Genomic DNA, 24,223 nt, shown 5'->3' on the forward strand with positions numbered 1-24,223 from the left:
AGGGCTTAATTACAGCAGCAGGAACACCTATGTGCCTGCTATGCAGGGCAGACCATTAAAACAACAATGCATTACATGGATCCGAGAATGAGGAATCCTGTGGCAGATGGAAAACCCCACCACCACCAAAGGACAAAAAAAAGAGAACTGATTTAATCACAAAATAAAAAGTGCGGTTTCCATCACTGTCTCTGGGAATACAAGTGTAAATCTGAGCTCAGCAGTAATGAATGCCTCCTACTTGAGTGTCTAATACCCTCCACAGATAATGATTGTTGTGATTGACCTTCCACAGCATGTAGGGAACCAGCCCCACTGGACTCATCCTTTATAAACAGATAATAATAACCTGGTCCTCCCTACAGTTTCAGGGTAACACAGTACCTCACTGGGAGATAGAAATGGATGAGAGCAGTGCAAACTTAAGATTAGAAGATGAGAAGAATTATTACATTATTAGCAGCAGACACAGTCCATCAGGTGATTTTACAGGTGAGTTTCAAGGATAATTTTGCTTAGAAAGAAGAAAATGAAGTCATGTCACCAGTGCTTTTAGTTTACAAATTACTAGATTTTATGCAGAGCACTCCTATTATGCATAAATTAAGATGAAGAAAAAGATATTGTGACTTTGTTAAGAAAATTAAGCTGACATGGTTGTCCAAGACAGAGTGCAGATAACAGTGAGGAGCAGACCACACACAGGAAGGAACGAAAGAACAGAGCTTTTGTATAATACAACAGAAACACTGCACAGGAGAGAGGGTTTCCAGGCTGAAAACAGAGCAAGTGGTAGTGACCCCTCTGGCAGGCAGCATTGCTCAGGCTCTGGCACAGAGTAACCCCATGTTACATGGACCACCTTGAGCCTGTGAATGGGCAGGTGTGAGGATGGAGGGTTAGGTGGGAAACTATCTCCTCCAGCCTAGGGAGTCAGAAACTTGCTCCAAGGTCACCTGTTTTCTTCAGGAAGTCTGTGAAGACCACTGGCTATCTCACATAGAATCACAGAATCTATCCCCTGTGTGAAGTTGAGAGCAATTACTTCTTGTTGGCTGCTTCCGTGTCCTAGGTTTGGTTGGGATAGTGTTAATTTTCTCCCTATTAACTAGTACATGACTTATTTCTTTTCATGGCAAACTGGTCAGAAGCCACCATCCCATCCCTTGCTCTGTTATCTCAAATGCCCTTTAATTTTTTTTTCATAGATCCAAAGTTTCCACTCCCTCTTGATATTGATCATTTATCAGTACAAGAAAAAGCCTCTGCTTCTATATTTGTGTTGTCTTAGAACCTCATGAGTTCTTTGTTCCTCCTGGTGGGATCTCCTGCCACTGAACAGTTCACAAGTTATGCTCAATCTGGGCAACAATCTGGCCTCCCCATAAACCTGTTCGATGAGCTGGCAAGCAAACAACTGATTGCTCTCTTCACTCTGCAAGCTGTTTCACCACAAATTGGTGTATTACATTACCACAAAACATTTCAGTTTTCATAAATCCTTAACCTTTGCTGGAAAATTCCTACCCAGCTGGAGCTCTGAAGACACAAATGCACAAATACATCAGGAGCTGACCCTCTCCAGAAAGTGCTGTACCCCACTAGTGGAGTTTACACTGGCCCTTGTGGGTTTGGTGAGCTCCATTCTGTTGATTCTAATCAGAGAGAGAAGAATGGGATTTGAGACATTTGAGGTACACTCCATTAGAGCTCTGAAGAGTGGGAATAGCACAATGGAGCTGAGCCAGTATCTTACTATAAGCTAGCACAGGGCTCAGAGTGCTGGGTGTTATGTTTATTGTGATGAGTGTTGCTTGGTAGCTGGCCCACTGCATGTTCAACGAGCTGGAACTGCTTCAAAGCCCCCTCTTGCAATTCCATTGTTTGCCCAAGCAAATTGCTGTATTTCATTTTTGTCATGGAAAGGAAAACATGTTTCAACAGAGCTACATTCCCTTTTCTCACAAAGCTGCTGTGGCAGCTCTTCTTTTAAAAGTGTGTATCGCTGACATGAATGCAATTACTTTTCCTCATAACAGCACCCTAAACCAAAAAACTCTATTACATCACTAGTCATCAGTGAAATTCCTGATGGCAATCAAATACTGTATGTGGTGTTGCCTTGGGAAGACTGGTGTAACAAGTGTTTGAGTTCTATAGCAGTGTGATGTCTGTCCTCCTGCAAGACAGGCAGAGCAATACCTGGAGCCCAGGTAACAGGACATTCCAGCAGGACTGCCAGATCTTTCCAGCCAGCATTGCTTGGGAGCATCCCAGGGTGAACCTTCAGTTGCCTCTTCATTAAATCGTGTATTTATAGAATCATAGACTAGTTAGGGTTGGAAAGGACCTTAATATCATCTAGTTCCAACCCCCCTGCCCTTTGGGTATGTCTGTTCCATACCTAGTGTTTCAGTTCACCTTGCTCTTGAGTGACATGGGGCAACACTGATCAGAGTTTGTGTGAAATCAAGTACACATATTGTGTGCTGTGGCCAGGATTCCTCCTTGCTCACCAGTGCTAATCCAGCAACAGTAATACCAGATCAATGTTTTGTCTCAGAGCTCTTTGAGAGGAGCACAAGAGGCATCAGGGAAAGGCCAATACTTACATCCAGCAACCAAAACATGATTTACCAAACAAAACACCCAAGCTCTGCCATCAGCTGGCCATTCTGCCGCTCAGAATTGCCACATTAATCAACATCCTCAGCAATGTTTATTTCAGCACCTAGTGAAAGACATACACAGCCTCACAGAACATGTGTGTATTTGCACAGCTTTGTAATTTAGCTTATTACATGTTCTCAAATAACATGTGTGGTTATCAAAACCAAAACCCATAAGGTCAACAGGGCAAGAAAACATAATAAGCACAGTTCTTCAACTATTATTAGTTCTATTTTAATGATTCAAAAATCTATATGTAATAATATATGAACTGGATTGAACTAATCATAACCATGTTTGGCCGCATTCTTCAACTCAGTTTTAGTTTGAAATTCATTCATTTGAATTTGCAGAGCCATCCCAATTTACTGTGAATGCTTTCTGCAAGCCCCAAATGGCATCTGAAGATTAGATTGCATTCTAGTGAAAGATTTGTGCAAGTAACTGAGTACACTCAAGTTATGAGCAAAGACTGTTTTCAAAAACTATTTAAAGAACAGAGACCTTCTCTCTCACACTTAGTATGCAAAAGCTCTGCTGTTGATGTCAGTATTTCTGTATGAATAGCATTAATCATCTATAAACACAAATCTGTGCTCACATAGGTGAATATGCTGTTTTACCATGCCACAGCTCAAACATTCCTAATTCTGTAATCATTGCTATTACTAGCTCCAGTGATTTTAAGAAAATTAGGATTTAGAAATGCAAAAATTTCTTTTCATGATATGGAACTGTAGATTTTCACAACCCATGAGGTGGATTTGTTACCTTATGTGAAGCTACTGAAAACTTCTATTAATAAGTCAGGCCAACATTGGCAACTCTGTATTGGGCTCCTGCATTACAATGCCCTTCCCAAAGACAGGAAGATTATGTAGCTCCATTTCAAGGGACTTCTACTGTTAACACTGAAAAAACACTCCAAAGACAAGTAGAATTTTAAGTCACTTTGAGATGATGAGCATCAGGCACTCGCATTTAAAGAGTTTTTGTTTCTAAACACATAGCCTGTTTTCCAGTATGAAAGTAGGAGTCTGAAAGCAGCCGTATTTAGATAGGGCAGAAGCATTTGCCTGTCTGCGTTCAGCTTGCGTTTGCACGAGTATGTCAAAATGTTTTTAATTCCTCCTCATTCAAGAACTGACAGATTTGTGGAAACCCCCCCTCACGTTGGCCATTAGCAAGAGTCAGTGGTTTACACATAATTACCTAGACATCTACAACAGACCAATCTGCCAAATGAATGGAAGGCTAATGTGACGGCTGACTTCCATTATCCACATCTTCCTTACTATAATTAAAAAAATCACAGCAACAGTGGGAAAGCAGCACTGACACAAGGAGACTTAGAGCTTTAATTCACCAGACTTAATCAGCTCTAAGAAGTGTTCCAGTAAATTATTAATCACAAAACATCAAACTAATTTTCTATGAAAAAACATCTCCAGTCTCAAAATTGATGTGGATCTTGCTTACAGAATGGGGGAAATGCCGCATTGCTTTTCATTTCACCAGAAAAGGCATGCCATCTGCATTGAATCAGCATCTCCAAGACAGTGCTCTAAGAGAGATGTCACTTTTTGAGGGTTCATACGCTCTTATGGAGCACTTGAAAGATCTGTACTCTCAGATATTCAAGACCACAAACTTTCAGCACCCCTTGCTTCCACAGGGATCTACGGCTTTTGTGCTATATTATCCCTGATTCTTACTGACCCAGGTATTTGAAATATCTTATTCCCATTAAATTTAACGATTAACTGGATTTTTGTAATCTCCCTGCATGATGACCTGTACAATCTTACCCAGCCCTGAGGGAACTGGACACAAAATGCAGTGCTGCGGTTAGTACTTACGTAAATAGCCATGAGACATCAGGAAGCGCTTGCTTTCTGTGCCCTGCCAGCAATGGCAGTTGGAGTCAGAGCAGTTTAATGAGATTATCTTCATGAGAAGATGACAAATGCTCCTCAGAAACCACCAAACCGAGCAAGTTAGAACAAGGATGATTTGAACTTAAAGAACGTTGTAAGTCCTAGAAGCTGCTGTACCTGTTGCATACAAGTGGAAGAGCAGGCAGCCAGTTATGTAGCCTTCTACCCAGGCTAACCTCAGATTTTGCAAGGAATGTTTTATAAAATGGCTTTTTTATGTGCACTTCATGTAGGTGGCTGCAACACCAGACTACAGCAGCATGGCAGGCAGGCTGGGGTGCTCCTGGAAAGATTTATGGAAGCTCTTTGAATCACACAGGTTTTCCAGAAAGGAAACACGAAGTGGGACTGGATTGTCCTGGACTCTGGAGAGTGATGCTCTGCATCCTCATAAACCAAATATTTCTGGTTCTTTTGGGACACATGGCAGCTGTGGTTTCACATTATTCCTTCTCGATTTCCAAATTTAAAAGCTGGTGTTTGTGCAGTTAAAGACAAAATATTCATGTGCTCTATTATCACAGGTAGGTTCTTTACAGAAGTCTTCCTTTGAATGCACAGCAGTGTCCTCTGACATACACAGATGTACTTGACATACAGCACCAACACTAGGAGATGCCATTTCTTGGACAGACAGGGTCACAGCAAGGCTGACAAATAACTCAGATCGTCCCATCAGCCTGCACAAGCAGCTTTTTCAACTGCATTTTTCCCCTTCCATTCTAGTAGGATGGTCATTATTTAAAAGATTTCAAGGCTCTGGGGCTTTTTTCATCTCACCTTTATTATTTGGCTTTCAATATGCTAGTATTTTTTAAAGCTACTAAATTTGTCCAAAAGCAGCTTTTCCCTGCTTTATATTAACAATTACTATTAGTCACTGAAGCACGAAATTATCATGCATTGTACTTTTTTTAAATGCCTTTTTTCTCTGAAATATTCATTATCTTGCTAAAATTCCCATAATGGAGGAAGACAAAAGACAGTTTGGGAACTACTGTTACTTTTGTCTCCTCCTGTGAATTACCTATTTTTCTATATGCAATACAGAGAAAAAAAGAAGCTATTTGGTGTTGCTGTATATTGATGGAACACACCTCTTGCTCTCAACTTGCAGTCCCTCCCCCTAACAATCTGCAATTCAGAAAGTTACCAGAATTTTACTGCAAATAGGGTGAGTGAATACTTGGCTTATACATATCAAAATTGTATCTTCTAAATGGTCTCCCCTTTATCCAAAACAGGGTGAATGAAAGGAACAGTGGCCAGTCTTGGAGCCTTGCGTAGGCACAGCATGTACCGTCCTGCTGAACGCAGCTTTTCTCTAAATACTCATTGAAGGTTCTTTGTGGCTGCTCTTTGACGTTTGGGATCTGCTAGAATACACTGGGACTAGCAAATACTCCTCAGTTTGTATTCCTAAGGAGTTTTAATGCAACCTGCTGCTCATCCTGATAGATCACTCTGCAATACTGCCAAGTCCCTAACACTGAACTATTAACTCAGTAATAATCTGAGGGATATCTGCTATACAGCAAATGTTCCCTTTTTCAAATATTTCTGGTTCTGTAAAAATTTTACTGAGAAATGCTGAATGCCTTTCAGCATCTCCTTTCAAAAGAGGAAGAAAGGGGTACCCTAAGCTTGTATTTGTTCAGTCTTAGAATCATAGAATATGATTCTGTAATTCAGTCCCATGACTCCAAACATATTGAAGAACACTTTCACTGGAGAGGCATGAGGATTAGAAGACAAAAAGATCCAGATACTTTCAGTGCAAAAATCTCAAGCACTGATCTCATCTCTGAAATAGAACTCAGTAATTAAGCAAACACTACCAGTTGCTGCGCATCAGCAATCTTCCTTGACTTGAAAGATGTGGAGAGAAGACTGATGTGACATAACATTAAGATAATCAGCTTCTAGAAACACAAATAAATGTGCATGCATGAAAGCATGTAACTCGAGCTGAATGTTGTTAGCACATCTCATGAGAGCCGATTAAAGCAGCCATGACAATAAAGCAACATTTAGTGAAATAGAGGTGAAATAACGTAACGATCACACTCAACGCAGCTGATGGATATCAATTTGTGTTACAATGTGATGACACTCAAATGCTGAACAGTCAATATTTGACAGCAGTGAAATTTCTAGGCACACATGGGTATTGAATCACTTTATAATGTAGCACGCTAGTAAAATATTGAGTTTTGGTTTTTTCTGTAAAATCAGTAACAGAAAACACAAAACTGAATCCTAGTGAGCAGCTGAAAACGCTTTGTAAATGGGACCATTAAGAGATTATATTCCATTTAATTCACATATACACATAAACTGTTTCTGGAGGAGCAATCATTAATACAATCGCATAACCTAACAATTTTGCGTACAGATGGAAAATTCTCATACAAACTTAAATAGCAAATTAAACACGCAGAGGCATGACCCTTTAATAAGCAACAAAAGCTGAGAACGGCAGGATGTTTTGAGCACACCCTAACTTCTCCAAACACCAGAAATCTGCATTACCAGCAGTATTTTGTCTCTTTGGGAAACGCTGTTTCTACATCAACTGTGTTAATAAATAATTGTAAAGCTCGTTCTCCCTATTCTCTGACAGATCCTGCTGTACATTTTCTCTCCTGGATTACTGAGCCTGCAGAACACAGATCAAGGACATGGCTGATGATCCTTCTGTAATTAAAGCTCCCTAGTGCTGCCAACATGAGTTCTATACAAAGCACGAGGTAGAAAGTACCTTGCCCTTTTCTGCGCCCTTACAATCTCTTATGCAGGCAGCAATCACAAGCCACTAGAGAAAGAAAGAATCTAATGCATTTTTACTGTGGGGAAGAAAGTGGAAGATATTACTCAGTTTATATTTCAAAACTAGTGATGTCTGCAAACAATCCTCCTTATATATTCAACACATTCTTATGTGAGTTTCCCCAAGGGGATTCAACAACCATAACAGCAGATACTTATGTTTAGCCTAAAAATTAACTCACTAAATTAAAATGGTAAGAGACAGAATTTTGCAGACATTTTGTAATAGAGACCGAAGAAAGTTGCCTCACCACTCTGCTGTTAAAAAGGTACACAACAGATTCCAGAGAAGTCTGCATTTAAAAGACAAAGCTGGTGTTTGTTTGCATGGTAGTTGACTTGCATAGTTCATTTATAACAATCAATCAGTAGCTAAGCTGCTGCAAAATGAGTAACCCTTGAATAGGCATTATGTAGAATATTAATTTCAGTAATAATTGAGTACTTGGAGGCTTGCATGTAAAGAGACTAATGTATTATACATCTCACACTATCATGCTGTGAGAGGTTAGAGGACTTTGAAGCCTTAGAAGACAGACACCATAAACTGCATATTGCATTACTGGGAGGGAGAATAAAGACTGAATTTGCAAGACACACAAACTTCAGATTAACCCAGACGAATATCAGGAGGGGAAAATGGACAGCTTACACTGTAAAGCCACCCTGAAAACAACAAACTGCATCTGGATTATTTAAACTTTTAGCAAATAAGTCATAAAAGTATCTTCAATGGAATACTGCAGCCCATGGATTATCAACATGTACTGAAATCTCACAGATTATTTTACAGAGAAAGATAACTGAAGAGATGCACATACTGCTGGTTTAACTTATGAATATAGGTGCAAATAACTGCTCTCAGGCAACTCACACAAACCACCACTAAACCCTCTTTGACATACTCAGTTGCTGATGAATTTTCAAGACCTTCTGCAAGCTCCCACTCTCAGACTCATTCAGCCCAAGATGCATTATGTCATTGAACAAAGTCAGCAGTTAAACAGAAAAAAAAGATGTCACTTCTTCATGTGTGTAAGTAGACACAGCTTTGTGTATAAGTAGACAAAGCTTTGTGTATAAGCAGACAAAGCTTTGTGTGTAAGTAGACAAAGCTTTGTGTGTAAGAATTAATCCCTGTTCTTTAGTAATCAGTGTTGTGCAGGTAATAGTATGCAGAGGGACTACTACGAATTTTTAATGGGCAGTTACAAAGAAAGCAATGAAGAAAATTACAAGGATCTGTTCATGACATTAGCTGTACATAGTTCAGATCTTTCTGGTAAGGCAGTTGGAAGTTTCTGTAGAAAAGGTAAGGAAAAAAGCTAAATAAATTCAGGTAAATGAAGACTGAAGATGCCGCATATCAAAATTCCCTTTAGTTACGAGTTTAATAGTAAGCCTATACATGATCATCTTAAACCTACAGCTGAGAGACCAGACCAAGTAGCACAAGGTAAAGTTCTATTAATTTTAATATGGGAATTATGAAAGCAACTAGAGGCCTCAAATACTTCAGGTTTTAAACTTAACAAATACCACCACAAAAATATAACCAAGCAATACAGACTTTCAACTGTGTGTGATCCAAATACAGCATATGCAATAGTGCTTGTGGAAATCCCTAGACAGAGACACAGGGAACAAGCCAGGATGTCCTGTTTGGCTTCAAAGCTGTTGCTCTAAAAGGATACATATCTTATGTGGATCTTATCTTACACCTACCAGTCCTGTGCAGATGTTGATGGGCACATCAGACAATTTGAAACAGCATCAAATCCCCATGTGCTAACATCTGACTGTCACCTAAGGACTAACTGCTTAAAACACAACTAGATTTAACCATTCCTACAAGTACCTGAACACCTAAAGCCATTATTTCCAGGCAGTAAAAGAATGTGTTTATCACAGCTATGAATATAGCAGGGTATGAACTGTTTGTAAAACTGTACAAACAGTAGCATATTCTCCAAGTGAAGAATGACTTGATAACAGATCCTACATGGATGTTGTAACCAGCTGCACCTTTTTCTTCTGATGCTGGACTCCCATTCTTCGGTCAGTCTTTCTGATATGTTGGCACTGTAACAAAACCTATTTTTTTCTTCTGCTTTCTCTCCTACAAAGTCGTGATCCCTCATGTAACTCAGATGTATATTTAATAGCAAGGTACAGATTTTTTTTTGAGGAAATAGAAGAAAGTATTTCAAAACACTCCCTTCTCCACCTCAGAAACAAACAACTTACTTAAAAACTAATTCTAGAGAAGTACATCACCAAAACCTTGGCTGCCACTGCATTATTTTCTTCACGACACATCTAGTAAGATATATAATGCAGTATATCTAAACACACTTCTCCTTCTATGGCTCATGGCAGTTAGCTTAATACAGGAAATTCCAGATACTTTTAAGGTTTGAAAACACTAAAAAGCACACAAGGCAGCTGGCTGACCATTCAGGATACACAAAGCATACAGTACTTACCTTTAGAGAACATACTTTATTTAATAGAGGGTTTTTGCTCCAATATACAAAATAAAGGACTGTAGTCCCAATTAACATTTACATAGTTACACAGCAAATAATTTCCACCATTTACAACAACTGACAACTTTCCCACGCTCCCCCCTGTATTACAGCCAAGAAAAAAAGCCCATAATGTTTTACATACCAATCAGTTATATTTTGCACTTTTCTATCTTTTCAGTGTTTTAAGTTGCAGTTTCTTATACCAGTTTAATTAAGAACTTACAATTATTTCAACTGCACTAAAAGAAAAATGAAATATATAATTTGGAATACTATCTCAAAACCCCTATACAAAATAAAAGTCAGTATCTTATAAAAATACATAGCAGGAGTAAAACCAGTGAAAAACAAAAACTTTTTCAATTTTGTTAGGGCATAAACTATTTAGTGACTAATCTCGGCTTTTAACTACACCTAAAAAAAGCCCAACAAAATCCAAACAGAAAAAAAAGAAAAAAAAAAAACAAAAAAGAAAAAAACCCAGATATTCAATTAACAAAAAGTAATGTGACAGTTCTTTTACGATACTGTACCTTTAGTATGCAAAGGACTTCATCCTTCTAACATGCACCATTATCCAACTGATTCACCCCTTAACCTTTTTGCCACTGAAAGCTGAATAAAGGACTTCAAATTACTTGAATCCCTTTAGAAAAATCAGATCATATTTTCTGCGTCTTGCACAATATTTGAAGCTGTACTTTACAATGCTGGTAGTTTAGTCATGATACACGATCTTCTATAAAAGAATTCCAGCCAAACCAAACTTTAGAAAGCTTTAGAAACTCTGCATTTTACAAAAGTAATTTGTTACAGTATGACAGTTGCTAAATAGCCCAATTTATTTAGTGATTCTGTTAAAGATTTGTTCAACTGAGTTAATAGATGAAGTCACTTCCTGAGCTAAAAGATACAGGTAAGTAAATAGTCAGTTATAGCAGCAGACAGGAGACATTCTTTCTAAAAGTTGTAACAGTATCAATAAAATAACCTTAGAAAATGACAATAATGTAAAAATCACTAGCTGAAGAGGGACTGACAAGGACATCCAAGACCTGATTGCCATAATCTGGAATGCACATCCCATGACTTTCCAGAAATTACATTCAGCTACTGTCAGGCAACGTCCTGGTAAGTGGAAGAATGTCAAATCACAGTAGTTCACAGATCAGGTGTTTTGTCAAAATTTAATTCTTAATGCTACTTCATAGACCTCAAGCAAGACAAACTGCCTAGTTTCAGAAATTTTCACTCTAAGGGACTTAAGAATTATTATTTTTAGAGGAATGTGGTACCTTCAGTCTCATGAAATTCCAAACTTATTTATTCTTATTACTTAGACATCATTTGTACTTGAGACCTTGAGCGGCTTTTGAGAGTCACCCATGCCACTAGGAACAGAAAAAGATCAATTTTTAGGAAATGGAATAATATTCTTAAAATGGTTTACTTTATCTAAATCATTCTTATTTGTATGAACCATTAACAACCTATTAAAGAACTATAAAGACCAGTATACCACCACTGCACCATCATTTTCTTATGATATGCATTTTTGAAGGCTTCTAATAGTTTGATCACCTTTTTTCACCCACTAATGGAAAGAGGATATTCCAATTTATTAAAGTACCTCACTTAGATACCAGTTCCTCCAGAAGGAAATCTCTCTTCTGTGTTATTAATTTTTTGAGAGAAATCATAAGCACTATTTTTAGAATGTATATTGGCTCTTGCTTAACATTTAAACATAATTAGTTTTAATTCAAATGAATATATAAAATTTCCAATACTTGTCAGAATAAAGGACAATACACAAGATCCTAAGTTACAATAATTTATAAATAAAAATAAACTATTACAAACCAAATCTTTCCCCATACGGAGATTAAAAGCCATAATCTTGACTGATTGTTCCCGGTCATACATTATAAATAACGTAAGCTTCTTCAGAGAAGCAAAACATACTTGCCTCCCTGACACCAGTTTATATCTTCAGTTAAACGACTACCATCAAGAAGGCAATTGTGTTGGGCCCAGATATATCTTCTCGCTTACACGTTATCCCCCGAACCTCATTGTTTTAAACTTAAGCACATGAATCTAAGTTCACAAAGAGTCCTTTACCTTTTACACACAAAGTCTGTATAAAATACAGATTTCTAATGCTCCTATTGCACCAACCTGGCAGTACAGTTAGAACCTGATTCAAATTCCACTGAAGTCCATGAAAGGTTCTCCAGTGATCGTCATGGGTTTTGAATTAGGACCACGGAGATAGTATTACCTAACAGAAAGCTCCTGCAAGAGTGGCTGGTATCTCTCTTTTTGCTTATGGGATGCAGTGGAGATGTGTAGTCAGCATGATACCTGAGTAAATAAAATTAAAATGATACAAAGGTCTCAATAATCCCAAACTCTTTGCTTAGTTCTGTGCAAACTGTGCCACTGCACCTGAAGCTCCCTGTTTTCCTTTTACTCAGTGCTTCCTCCATTCCAAGATAGAGATGTGAGACATAAAAATCTCTCTTCACTACAGTTTCCCCTCAATCCCGAGACTGATAGAAGAGGATGTAACCGGACTCAGAGTTCTTTGAGATGTCTGATGTCAACCCGTAGAATTCTTCAATAGCTTGTGCATCAATTTTCTGTGTGTAAAAAAGCAAAAATTTAAAGTAAGAATATCTTGCATAGCATATACATGACATGAAGTTCCACCTAAAAACTACTGTCAAAACAAAAATAACTCACATAATTACATAAAGTAATAAAATCCAAATAATTCTTAAAGTTGTTATGCTTTGGTTTCCCATCTGTCATCAACTGCACAGAAGGCAGCAAATATAGATATTTTTATATATGCATTTTTAAGTATTAAGTGAACCTAATTGTAAGTGCAATCTTATGTGCACTGCTTGCTCAAATTTCACAAGGAAAAGTTTAAAAGACAACAATATCCCATTAAGACTTTTTATCAATATCAAAAATGTAAGTATGAACTATAATTTCTAACTCTGAGCAGCATGAGCCAATCCAGTGCAGAGGAGAATGAAGAGAAGGCAGAATGATTGCTTGTGATCCTCTTAGCTTAGAAAGCTCCCTATAATCAAAATCTGGGGGAAAAGATGAAAAACTTCAGTTGAGAAGGTGAAAAGAGTATTGTCAGCTTTTAACTATCATCATTTCCAGCTACAAAAGAAACTCAAAGCATGCTCTCTTGCCACATTTTAAATCAAAGGAAATTAGGCTACTAACAGCCAAAAGACAGAAAGATAATTTTTCCTTCACTTAGGCAGATTTTATTTCAACTCATTTCCATTACTTGGAATAAGATTGTTTTAGGTTTAAGAACAAAAAAAAAAATATTTACTTTCTCTTTAGAAGGGCTAACAGGAAAAAATACATTACTGCCAAGTTACTGCTTTGGTACTGGAAAGATTGTCCCTGATGTTTGTGAAATGATGTGCAATTTACTACAGCTCTCTCTGTTTTCCCAGGAGGAAAGTGAACTTCTGACCCTATCAAGACATTTCACTTTACTGTCTATCTTGCTAAGACACAGGGGCAATCCTTTTGCTTTCCCAACAGTTCTGTATATTTAGATGTCTGACATGTCCTGCATGAAAAACCATCCATAATGTGGCTTGGAGAGAACCCTTCAATACTCGACTTGCCCTGCCAATTAACAATGCAAGTCCAATACCTGTCTCACTCATTTTTCTTCTTTTCAATCATACACATTTTTGTGCATTGTAAGGAAAATATAAACCATTCATTTTATAGATTGGATTAATTCAAGTAAAGGCAGGAAAAGCACTTGGACAGCACAATCATACTTCTGTTCATGCATAAGCAGAGACAAGGAGAACAAAAGGAAGACAACAGAACAAGCAAAAACTGTGAGATGATATAATACAGGCAAACCAGCAGTTCTCAGTCTTGCTCTGAATAAAGAATAAAATATAACTGGTGAAACAGAAAGATGACAAAGTAAAAATTGTTGGAGGGAATTCTGCTGTTCCAAGGCTCTGTCCAACCTGGCCTTGAGCACTGTCAGGGATGGAGCATTCACAACTTCCCTGGGCAACCCATTCCAGTGCCTCACCACCATCACAGTAAAGAATTTCTTCCTTATATCCAATCTAAACTTCCCCTGTTTAAGTTTTAACCCGTTACCCCTTGTCCTATCACTACAGCCCCTAGTGAAGAGTCCCTCCCCAGCATCCCTGTAGGCCCTCTTCAGATACTGGAAGGCTGCTATGAGGTCTCCATGCAGCCTTCTCTTCTCTGGGCTGAACAGCCCCAACTTTCTCAGCCTGTCTTCATATGGGAGGTGCTCCAGTCCCCTGCTTATCCTCGTGGCCCTCCTCTGGACTTGTTCTAACAGTACCATGTCCTTTTTATGTTGAAGACACCAGAACTGCACACAATACTCCAAGTGAGGTCTCACGAGAGCAGAGTAGAGGGGCAGGATCACCTCCTTTGACCTGCTAGTCACGCTCCTTTTGATGCAGCCCAGGATGCTGTTGGCTTTCTGGGCTGTGAGTGCACATTGCTGGCTCATGTTCATTTTCTCATTGACCAACACCCCCAAGTCCTTCTCTGCAGGGCTGCTCTGAATCTCTTCTCTGTCCAACCTGTAGCTGTGCCTGGGATTGCTCCCACCCATGTGTAGGACCTTGCACTTGGCATGGTTAAACTTCAGGAGGTTGGCATCAGCCCACCTCATAAACGTGTCAAGGTCCCTCTGAATGGCATTCCTTTCCTCCAGTGTATCAACAGAACCACACAGCTTGGTGTCATTGGAAAACTTGCTGAGGGCGCACTCAATCCCATTGTCCATGTCACCGACAAAGATCTTAAACAAGATTGGTCCCAACACCGATCCCTGAGGGACACCACTCGTTACTGGTCTCCAGCTGAACATTGAGCCATTTATCACAACTGCTTGTGTGTGGCCATCCAGCCAGTTCTTTATCCACCGAATGGTCCACCTATCAAATTGATGTCTCTCCAATTTAGAGACAAGGATGTTGTGTGGGACAGTGTCAAATGCTTTGCACAAGTCCAGGTAGATGATGTCAACTGCTCCACCCCGTCCATCAGTTCTGTAGCCCCATCATAGAAGGCCACCAAATTGGTCAGGCAGATTTTCTCCTTAGTGAAGCCATGCTGGCTGTCACCAAGCACCTAGTTTTTCATGTATCTTTATTTGCCTTGTATCCTTGCCACAGGAATGGCTTGTTAAACAAAGGTGAATGGCCATAAACAAGGAAGCTTCTTCTAACTATAAAAACCAAAATGCAATTCAAAGTATTCAAAGTATAGTACAGTCAAATTGCAAGGAGCTGCTCTCCACTCAGATAGTCCTTGTTCAGACTGTGTTGAACCCTCTCCATTAGCACACCAGTCCTTTAATTAATCATGTACACGGAGGGCGGAGGGAGTGTGTGCACATGCTCTGGTCAGTATGAGAAAAAAAGGCTATAGTTACACAAAGCTTACCTCAACGATATCATCATCAAAAAGCAACCAGAAATCATGACTCTTCACTATTGCAATATAATGTCCTCTGTTAGGGCCACTGTGGAATAAAATTAGGAAAGAACACAGACAGTAACACATAAGTATGTAGGAATATATTTCATTAAATATTTTTCTTGGAGAAAAGTGATATTTAGCAGTAATTAAAATGGCTACCGCTACATTTTATGCTTTTCCTTTTTTAACCCTCCATTTATCTTCATAAGAAGGTCCTATTTATCTCTACATTTAATATTGTGTTAAAAGAAGGATTATAATTTCAAATGAGGAATAAACAGCACAGGCATTGAAAATATAAATGAAGAGATAGAGAAATTAAATTAAAAAACTAATCCCAAACTATTTCTGATCTTCAGGAAGAAGCTGCAGAGCTGCTGTTGTTCACCTTGTCTCTCTACCAGAAACCTTTTTATCTGACCCACTGTAAGCAAAAACTGAATTAAACTGACAATTTAGAAGTCCTAAGAATCCTCACAGCAACAAGAGGGCTCACAATTAAATTAAAACTACTATAATGCACAGCTCTTCAGTTATGGCAGACAAGAAATTTCTCCACAATTATGACAGAAAAAAACCCAACTCTAATGGTGTTCTATTTCTAATCAGGTTTCAAGTAAGGAAATAACACACTTTCTGAAATAGCTGAACCTTACAACTGAAAATGGATGACTACTTAAAGCAGTTTTGGAACTGCCTGAACTGGCTAACAGCACTCATACAAATTTTATGTCTAGACCAGGGAGGGAAGGTTGCCACCTGTGATGGACATGTCTGTGTACCAAATTGTATAACTCAATAAAAACAAGGTTTGTATTGTGCCATGGCTCTGAGAATGCAGTCCCAAAACTCCAGACTGAATGAAGGAGACAGAAATGGTCAGAATTGAACAGAATGGTCAGATATGGACAGAACAGATTTTCCCTATACTCCAGAACAAGAGCGTCCAAGAAAACTATGGCACAAAGGCTTATTTTCCAAAACTGTTCTGGCCAACTTGAGATGTAGTCATCTTAGCTCTACTGTATTCCTAGGTCTATCTAGGGAGGAATGGAGGCATGACTGAGAACATTGATGGACTGGAGCAAACTGCCCAAAGAGGCAGTGAATCAGCATTCCTATCCACAAGACTGAGCACAGTACAATCTAATACCAAAGTCAGCCCTGCTTTGAGCTTTAAGCAGTTGACTCCACAACATAAATTTTCTGTGATTCTAGATGTCAAACCATCATTTTCATCTTCGGGGCTTGTATCTACTCAATAAGCAGTTTGTAGAGCAGCCTTTTTTAAGACTTGAAGCCACAAGAACATTTGTTGAACACAGGAAAATCAAATACAACTCTAACAGTCATATTTTAAAAGCAAGGAAACAAAAGTAATCAACAAAATTAGTAATATATGGATATATTTCAGAAAATATTGCTCAAGCCTTCAAAAGAAAACACCCTAAAGGAAATGCGTTGTAAAGGAATCTGTTCCATAATGCCTTCCTTCCTAAGAAACTTCTTTAAAGTGATCTTTTAATGTTATAGAGTAATACGATATTGCAAGTTTTGTGGGGGGTTTTAAAAGTAGTTAAGTTCATACAAAGATCTGTGATGTGAAATACACCATTATCACTTTTCACAATGAACTATCACGGCAACAAAACAATATGCTGTCAGGATTGGTACCATCTCCTCTCAGTGTTTTCTAAGAAACTTTACATTTAAGATGTCTTTAAATGCCATCACAGCTTTGGGACAGTGGGTGCTTTGTTCTGATTTTTTAAACATAGTTATGCTACACAAAAATTCCTGCATAAAATAAGAGTTATTACCTTCCACAATGAACTACCACAGCAACAAGGTCATACATTCTGTCAGGATTGGTGGCATCTCCTGAGGTGTTAAATAAACGAAGCTCTAAAGGAAAAACTACTCTATAAGAGAGTTTTGTGTATCGATGCAGCTGATCCATGTATTTAAATCTCTTCAAATGGAGAGCTAGAATCATAGGCAGCTTTTTTACTTTCATCCTGAAAAACAAACAAAAAAACAAACCAAAATCCAACAGTATTTCCAATATCCGTCCAAAACATTCAGTTGATATCAACCAACAGGAACCGGTCTTAATGAAGTCTTAAAATAGTTCTGCAAGCATTAAAAGAAGCTCAACTATTCAGCTGTTTACAAGTATGTCCTGAATTGCTAAAGGTGGATTTTAACAATTGAGAATTGCAAATGCATTTAGAACAATAAGCTATAATATATAACAGCCACGATGAACCCATACAGTAATGTAGACATAATGACCATATAGCATAGAATTTCATTTTTAAATGTACCTACCTATAGCTTTCCTGAGTCCCCAAAGGCAAAACCTAGACCCCACTTGGTATACAGTGGAGGTATTGCAACAAAGTTGTTCCAGATACCCTGTTCCAGGCCAATTACTCAGTAAACCAGCCAAGTCAAACAAGCTTTTTAAAGTAAGCGTTGTTACGCCACTTTATTACATGTGTATTACTCCAAGTTTTCATATCAAGCCCTTCATTTAGCATCCCCAAGGGATATAAAAAGCACACTGTTCTGCATCGTACTCCATTCTACCCAAACAAGATAATGCTGTGTTCTAGCACAATAATTTTGTACAAATATTGCAGCATTATTTTATGCCAGTCAAAACCAGATTACCTAGTTTTACTGAGAGCACACTGGCCACTTTCCCTAGTTGGAGGTATTGAGATCTTGTACCAGTGCCTACAAATCCTCCTCAGCAAACCACAGCTGCCTGGCAGCAGACTTCAGCTCTCTGGGCAATGAATCTGTTCACACTAGAAGAGTGGCCAAGCTGGAGTGCTCTGCTTCTCAGCACAGCTGATTACCTTAGATCAACACTGTGATGAATTTCAGCCCTGAAAACTAGCTCAGCAATCTCAGCAACACAGCCCAGGTTTCAGACTTGTCTACTGAGACCATATTTTCAGAATATCAGGAATTATGTCTGTACATTTCTCAAAAGAGAGGGGCCTGGGGACAAAATCCTTGAAAACTCACCTTCCTTCCCTTTTTCTCATTAAACTCAGACTGATGCTAACCTGTAGGAAAACACTGCTAGACTCAAATTTTCTCCATGGCCTGCAAATGAACTAGAAAATGGAAAAGCAGGAAAAGGGCAGAAAGATGCCAAAAGGAACTCTTTTTCAGAAGGGTTACCATTTATTGTATTATTGAGATCCAATTTCTGCTCTATTTTTTTTTTAAATTAAGTCCTCTCCTTGTAATATTACTGTGAGAATAGCTCTCTTGCTGAAGAGATCCAGTACACCACGTTTGCTAACTGAGTAGACACTATCACAGATAAGCTCCCTGTTATAGGGACCAAAGAAAATCATGACTGTAGAAACTGAACTTAAGCCCCACATGAAGAGCACAAACAACAAAATCTGTGTTTTGACAATATGGCAGTGCCTACAGTACAGGTTTACACCAACACAGCTTATATTGGCCAGGAATCACATTACCTTCCACACAGTAAAAGAGCTCAGGCAACATCAAAAACAACAGGACAGACCTGGCTTCACAACCTTCTAACACACACCAATTAGTAAGCTTAAGCAATGTGTAAAGGCAGACTTTGCAGATGAGATATGACAAAGCCATATGCTGAATCTATGGTTAAACCAAATAACCAGAATCAGTGGTACAACCAGTAGAGCATGTCAGTGTTCCCACCCCTTCAACCAAATACCTTCCCAGATAATAAATACCACACAGTACACAAAATCAGAGGTTTTTCAAAGGTGCAAGGAAGACTAAAAGGATTATGAGGCAGACAAGAATTGGTTTTAAATATAATGAATTTCAGGCTTCTACAGAGCTCCTGATGCTTTTCAAGAGCACTGTGAAGCAGAAGTTTAGCACAACTGTGCACTTTTAAGAAACCTGAAACTCAGTTAACAAAAAACATTACAAGCCTCATTCTGATTGAATCAGAATAAAAAGTGCTATCAAACTGATTCTTACAGCAATTGAAAACTAAGTTATTTTTAAGTGGAGGAAGAGTGAGAAAAACTAAGGGAAAAAGAACATTCTCCTCCTGCCTCATACACGGACACACAAGGAAATCAAGAGTATTTTCATGAAGTGTGCAGGTTATTTTTTGTCCTCCTGGAATCCAACGTACCTTTTATGTGCTTCTTGCTTACTGCGACATTCTTCACAGTAGTATTTGTATTCACTGCACAGAGTTTCTGTGTTGCTGAAACCCCTGAATGAAAAAAAAAATGCTACAGATACTATTTTGTTTTCTGAAATATACATAACAAGATGTACATTATAAACATGATCTTATACTCTTATGTCTACATAAGCTAGAATCATGAGCTTTTAGTTTTACTTCCCGCTTTTTCAGTTAAAGATAAAAGACAAACTAGGAAAATTCAAATTTTTCTGTCTACCTTAAACAATGAGTGATCGAAGTATTCTGCTCCACATCAACTGAAAGGTCTAAGAAGTCTTCATCTTTGCTGCTTATCTGCATGAGAAAAGAACCAATAGATAAGAGTTAAACCAAATTATACAAATTTATCTCTGTTTCTCAGTACCATTTTCTATGGACAGAATGTCTCTTTTACTTTATAACAGGCTTTTAAAAATTGTTACAAGTGGCCTTTCTATTTCAGAGATTTGCTAGATCTGTTTCCGATTTTGTTCAGAAAGAGGGAAGTGTGTATGTGTCTGAGGGCGTGTAATGCCAGTTGTCATTATGCTGTGACTGCAGCTCAACAATATATATTAATGCCAAGCTCCTTGTACACCTCACCCTTTTCAAAAGAACAGAATCATGTTCTCTTTAGTGCTTTCACCACTGTTCTCCTATGATTCCCTCCCACTGAGGGCAGTGTATTTGCATGTCATAGTGTCCTTAATAAACAGCACAAATACTTTGAAGCCTCTTCCTGGTTAGATTCACACTATTAAATGAGCAGCAGATAGCAAATTAGTAAATGAGAGCCTGGGACTTGGTCTGATAGGGACAGAATAGTACAGAGCCACTTCTTACAAAAAGAAATTCCTAGAAGGAGAGAATATATTCCATCACCAATCATGAAAAACGGTGACAGGTGAAATCCACACCTGCCCTGAAAACCAACTATGTTATCAAAAGGTTTAAGAAACAGCAGTCTGCAGCCTTAACTTTGTCTGCTAGTGTTTCCTCTCTAGAGATACTCAATGCCACTGTTGAGAATGTTCTCTCCCTTTTAATACTCCTAAGCACAAAAGTAAATGCTTTTAGAAAAGATGCCTGGCTGCAGTTTGTTGATTGAAAGCAGGAAAAGTTAAACAGCTACTGGAGAACTACAGTAAATTGATCTTTAAAACATAAAGAGATCTGTTCCCTTTCAACTCAGAACAAAACGAGATTGGGAATTTTTTCTTCGTATCTCTTATCAAGAGATAACAACCACACAGTTCCTAAGGACAATATCCATGGAGAGGAAAAAAAATAGATAGATAGTCAGCTATTTTTGAGAATTAATGCCACACGGCAAATCAAAAACTTCTGAAATGAAGTTAAAAGCTTTTGGAATTACCAAACTTAAGTTCATAACACTTAGAACTCTGGTGGAAGTCACCTTAGCCTAGGGATTAAGAATGGCTCAGGAAAAAAACACATCAGTTCCAGAAAATACTCTACTGCAGTCTTCAGCTAGGACAGCTGGAATTGAGGACTCGTGATCAGTGTTATTCAGACATGCAATTAGAGAATTCTTCCTCTCTTGGTCTAAAAAAAAAAAAATACCATGAAACAACAAAGATTTCACTGGCAGCTTTATCTCACACAGACACTGTAAGTGCAGGGAGGAGATGGAGAAGATGAAAGGGATGCATTGTACTTGGTTAAAGAGAGATCCGTACTGAAACCAGAAGTTCACAAAAGGAATTTTTCCATTCTTAGAGATAATGCAGCCTTAAAGAACCTCTCTCAGATTAGATGGCCCATTTTGCACTTAGGATCATGAAGAACCATTAAAATGCTGTATTGAAAGAACAGCCAAGTGGATTTTTTTCCATCTATGTTGACAATTTAGAAATTGCTAGTCTTAAAAATGAAGAGGTTGTGAACATTAGTATTTGAACAGTACTTTTTTTTAACATTAACTCAGACAGCTTTAATTAAACAAAAAAGTCGCTTCCCACTCTGACCAGCCTGCTTCTCCCACCGCTTCCGTGGAGGTTTTGTGTCAAATAAACACCACTAAGGTTCTTAGACTAAAGTCACCAATGCTATGTATATCTTTTAATTATATAGAGAATGAAGAAAAGATGGACATGGTCAGAAGATCTCATCACCTGCAGAATCAAACCTTGATGTGTTCAAACAGCCATCTGAGTGCTCCTAACAGGAGTATCTGAATAATTGTGAAGAATTTGGGTGCTCCAGTATGCTGGCTAAAGGGGATGGTATGTTCTTCTCACATCAAGGACATAACTGCACACAAACAGCTCAGTTGTACTCTGACAACCAATGTCACAAAAAACAGAAAACTCAGAATTCCTGGAATCTGTATCTCTTTCAGTCTGGAATTTCACTAGCAATGTGTATCAGCATACTGACAAAAAAAAAACGTTTTGCAACTGTAGGCTCCCATGTGTGCAAAACCAGAAACTATTTTTAAATGAAGCTGAAACAAAAGACATGTTTTATCTTGGGCTTATTAGGAAAAAAAAAAAGGAAGAGAGAAAAAAGTAGGGCATAGTTAACACTTCTATAGTATCTATAGTACTCCCAGAAGAGAGACTACTGAGATTTCCTTATTGCCTTCTCTCAGTCTAAAGCAGAATTGAGCCACAACTTTATACCCTGTAGAGTCATTTGAACACAAGAGCAAGACCATCAGCTGTAGAAAAATGTTATTGATACATTTGGTGCTTTTGACCCAATGCAATTTCCTATTTTTCTCTGTAGAAGTATTGCCCACATTTATCTATTACAGATTTAACTTCAATGTGGTCAATTACATTTTTTTGTTTTACTGTTATAATTTCCTTAAATTGTGTGAGATAAATCTGTAAAACCAAATAACTTCTGGATCATTTTTATCAATTAGCCACGAAAAATTTGTAACATTCACTTCATCATACTACCTCTACCCAGGAAGGGAGAAAGCATCATAACACGAAATCACATTAAAAGTGTGTACAGACAACTTACAGTCCATATTGTAACATTTACTTTACAGTGTGGCTTGACCCACGACACAAATCTTCGTTTAAAGAATCATATCTATGTTTCTTGTATCCACTGTCCATACTTAAACTGAGGATAAATCTTTAATCAGTTAATTTTTCATCACAAGGATGGGCTGAGACTGTGTGTCCTGGAAAGAAGCTCTTTTTTACACTCAGGACAACTCAAATTAGAACAAAATCTTGCCATGGTGATTTTAGGAACACTGAGTAGGTTTGGCCAGTTGGAAGATACTCATTCTCACTCAGAGCAAAGATATATTATTCTCTATATTTAAGTATGCATTAAATTCCAAATTTAAATAAAAAATATACTAAGGTTATTGTCTTATCATTAAAAAACACTAATTCATCCACTGTTGCTGTGTAATCTTCCACATGAGCTGTATTCAAGTACTCCTGACATTTAAATTATATTTCTTAACCCAGAACGAGTCTAAATGCCAACAGCTTCCAATAAACATTAAAACAATCATATATGCTCACTATATTTGAAAGTAAGATAGAAATAGATTTAGACACATTAAATAAGTACTATTGCTGTGAATACTAAGTGCTCATTTTCAGGTCACCGTGTTTTAATTGGAAACAAGCTCATATACTGAATAGACAGAAGCTAATAAAATAGTTTACAGATTATTAGAAATTGAAATTACTATTATTGGAAAACAGACCCTAATATACTAAGACCTCATGTGCATTACAACACTGAATTTAAAATTCAACCATCCAAGAAGGCGCAGTGGCAATTAGACATGGTGTATCCTGTTTACCAATAGCTAATAGAAAAATAGAACTGACCCAGCTTAGTAAAAATCAAAAATGTGATAGGCCTGGTAACTAATAAAGTATGCTGGCAAAGAGCATATCAGCATTTAAAAACCATATTAAAGACTGTATCTAGATCAAAATCCTGACAGCAGTAACTCACGATGCCATAATAAGGAAAGGTAATGATGTCAGTCATGTTAAGAGTCTAAGCTAAACTCATGTTTCAAGAAGAAAGAAAAATCACTTCAAGAACTAAAAGAGAAGCAATTGACAGTTGCCATGAGATAGTTATTCGGGAGGTGAAACCCACCAGGAAAGAAAATATGGTAGCCAGAAATCATCACCTAAATTACACAAAATACCATCTAACATCTGCAGTTACATTATACATGACATTAGTAAGCTATTTTCTTTGAAATAAAAGAGAGGTGGGTATTTCTAGAAGATGGAGAAAATTGCATGTGAAATATATGGATTTAATTCGATTAATTCTTCCTTTCCAAGGTATTCATGCTGAAATACATTCATTACCTAATTAAGCAAAATAGGCATGAAGTCATACAAAATAAAGTCATTTAGTTCTTTTATATCCAAGGCACAGATCATAACAGAATTACTGTGATTTTCAGGTTGTACTGCTTTTTCTCTTTCTCAAGCTGCTAAAATTCAATTATGATTTTTTACTGAAATATATGCTTTTTCTTATTATAG

At 37.9% G+C, this 24,223-nt stretch overlaps 1 protein-coding gene across 1 annotated transcript in view; it reads right to left on the reverse strand.

The window, feature by feature from the left end:
- Positions 1-9,918: 9,918 nt before the first annotated feature.
- USP12 (ubiquitin specific peptidase 12) overlaps positions 9,919-24,223 on the reverse strand; it is a 38,854-nt gene continuing 24,549 nt past the window's right edge. The window contains exons 5-9 of the mRNA XM_031049516.2: positions 19,948-20,024; positions 19,674-19,757; positions 17,326-17,523; positions 15,470-15,548; positions 9,919-12,612 (exon numbers count right to left, since the gene is read on the reverse strand). Coding sequence (XP_030905376.1) covers positions 12,511-12,612; positions 15,470-15,548; positions 17,326-17,523; positions 19,674-19,757; positions 19,948-20,024 — 540 coding nt within the window. The 3' untranslated portion in view covers positions 9,919-12,510. The remainder of the gene's footprint in view (positions 12,613-15,469; positions 15,549-17,325; positions 17,524-19,673; positions 19,758-19,947; positions 20,025-24,223) is intronic.

This window comes from Melopsittacus undulatus, chromosome 2 (genome assembly GCF_012275295.1).
Source record: "Melopsittacus undulatus isolate bMelUnd1 chromosome 2, bMelUnd1.mat.Z, whole genome shotgun sequence".
Lineage (NCBI taxonomy): Eukaryota > Metazoa > Chordata > Aves > Psittaciformes > Psittaculidae > Melopsittacus > Melopsittacus undulatus.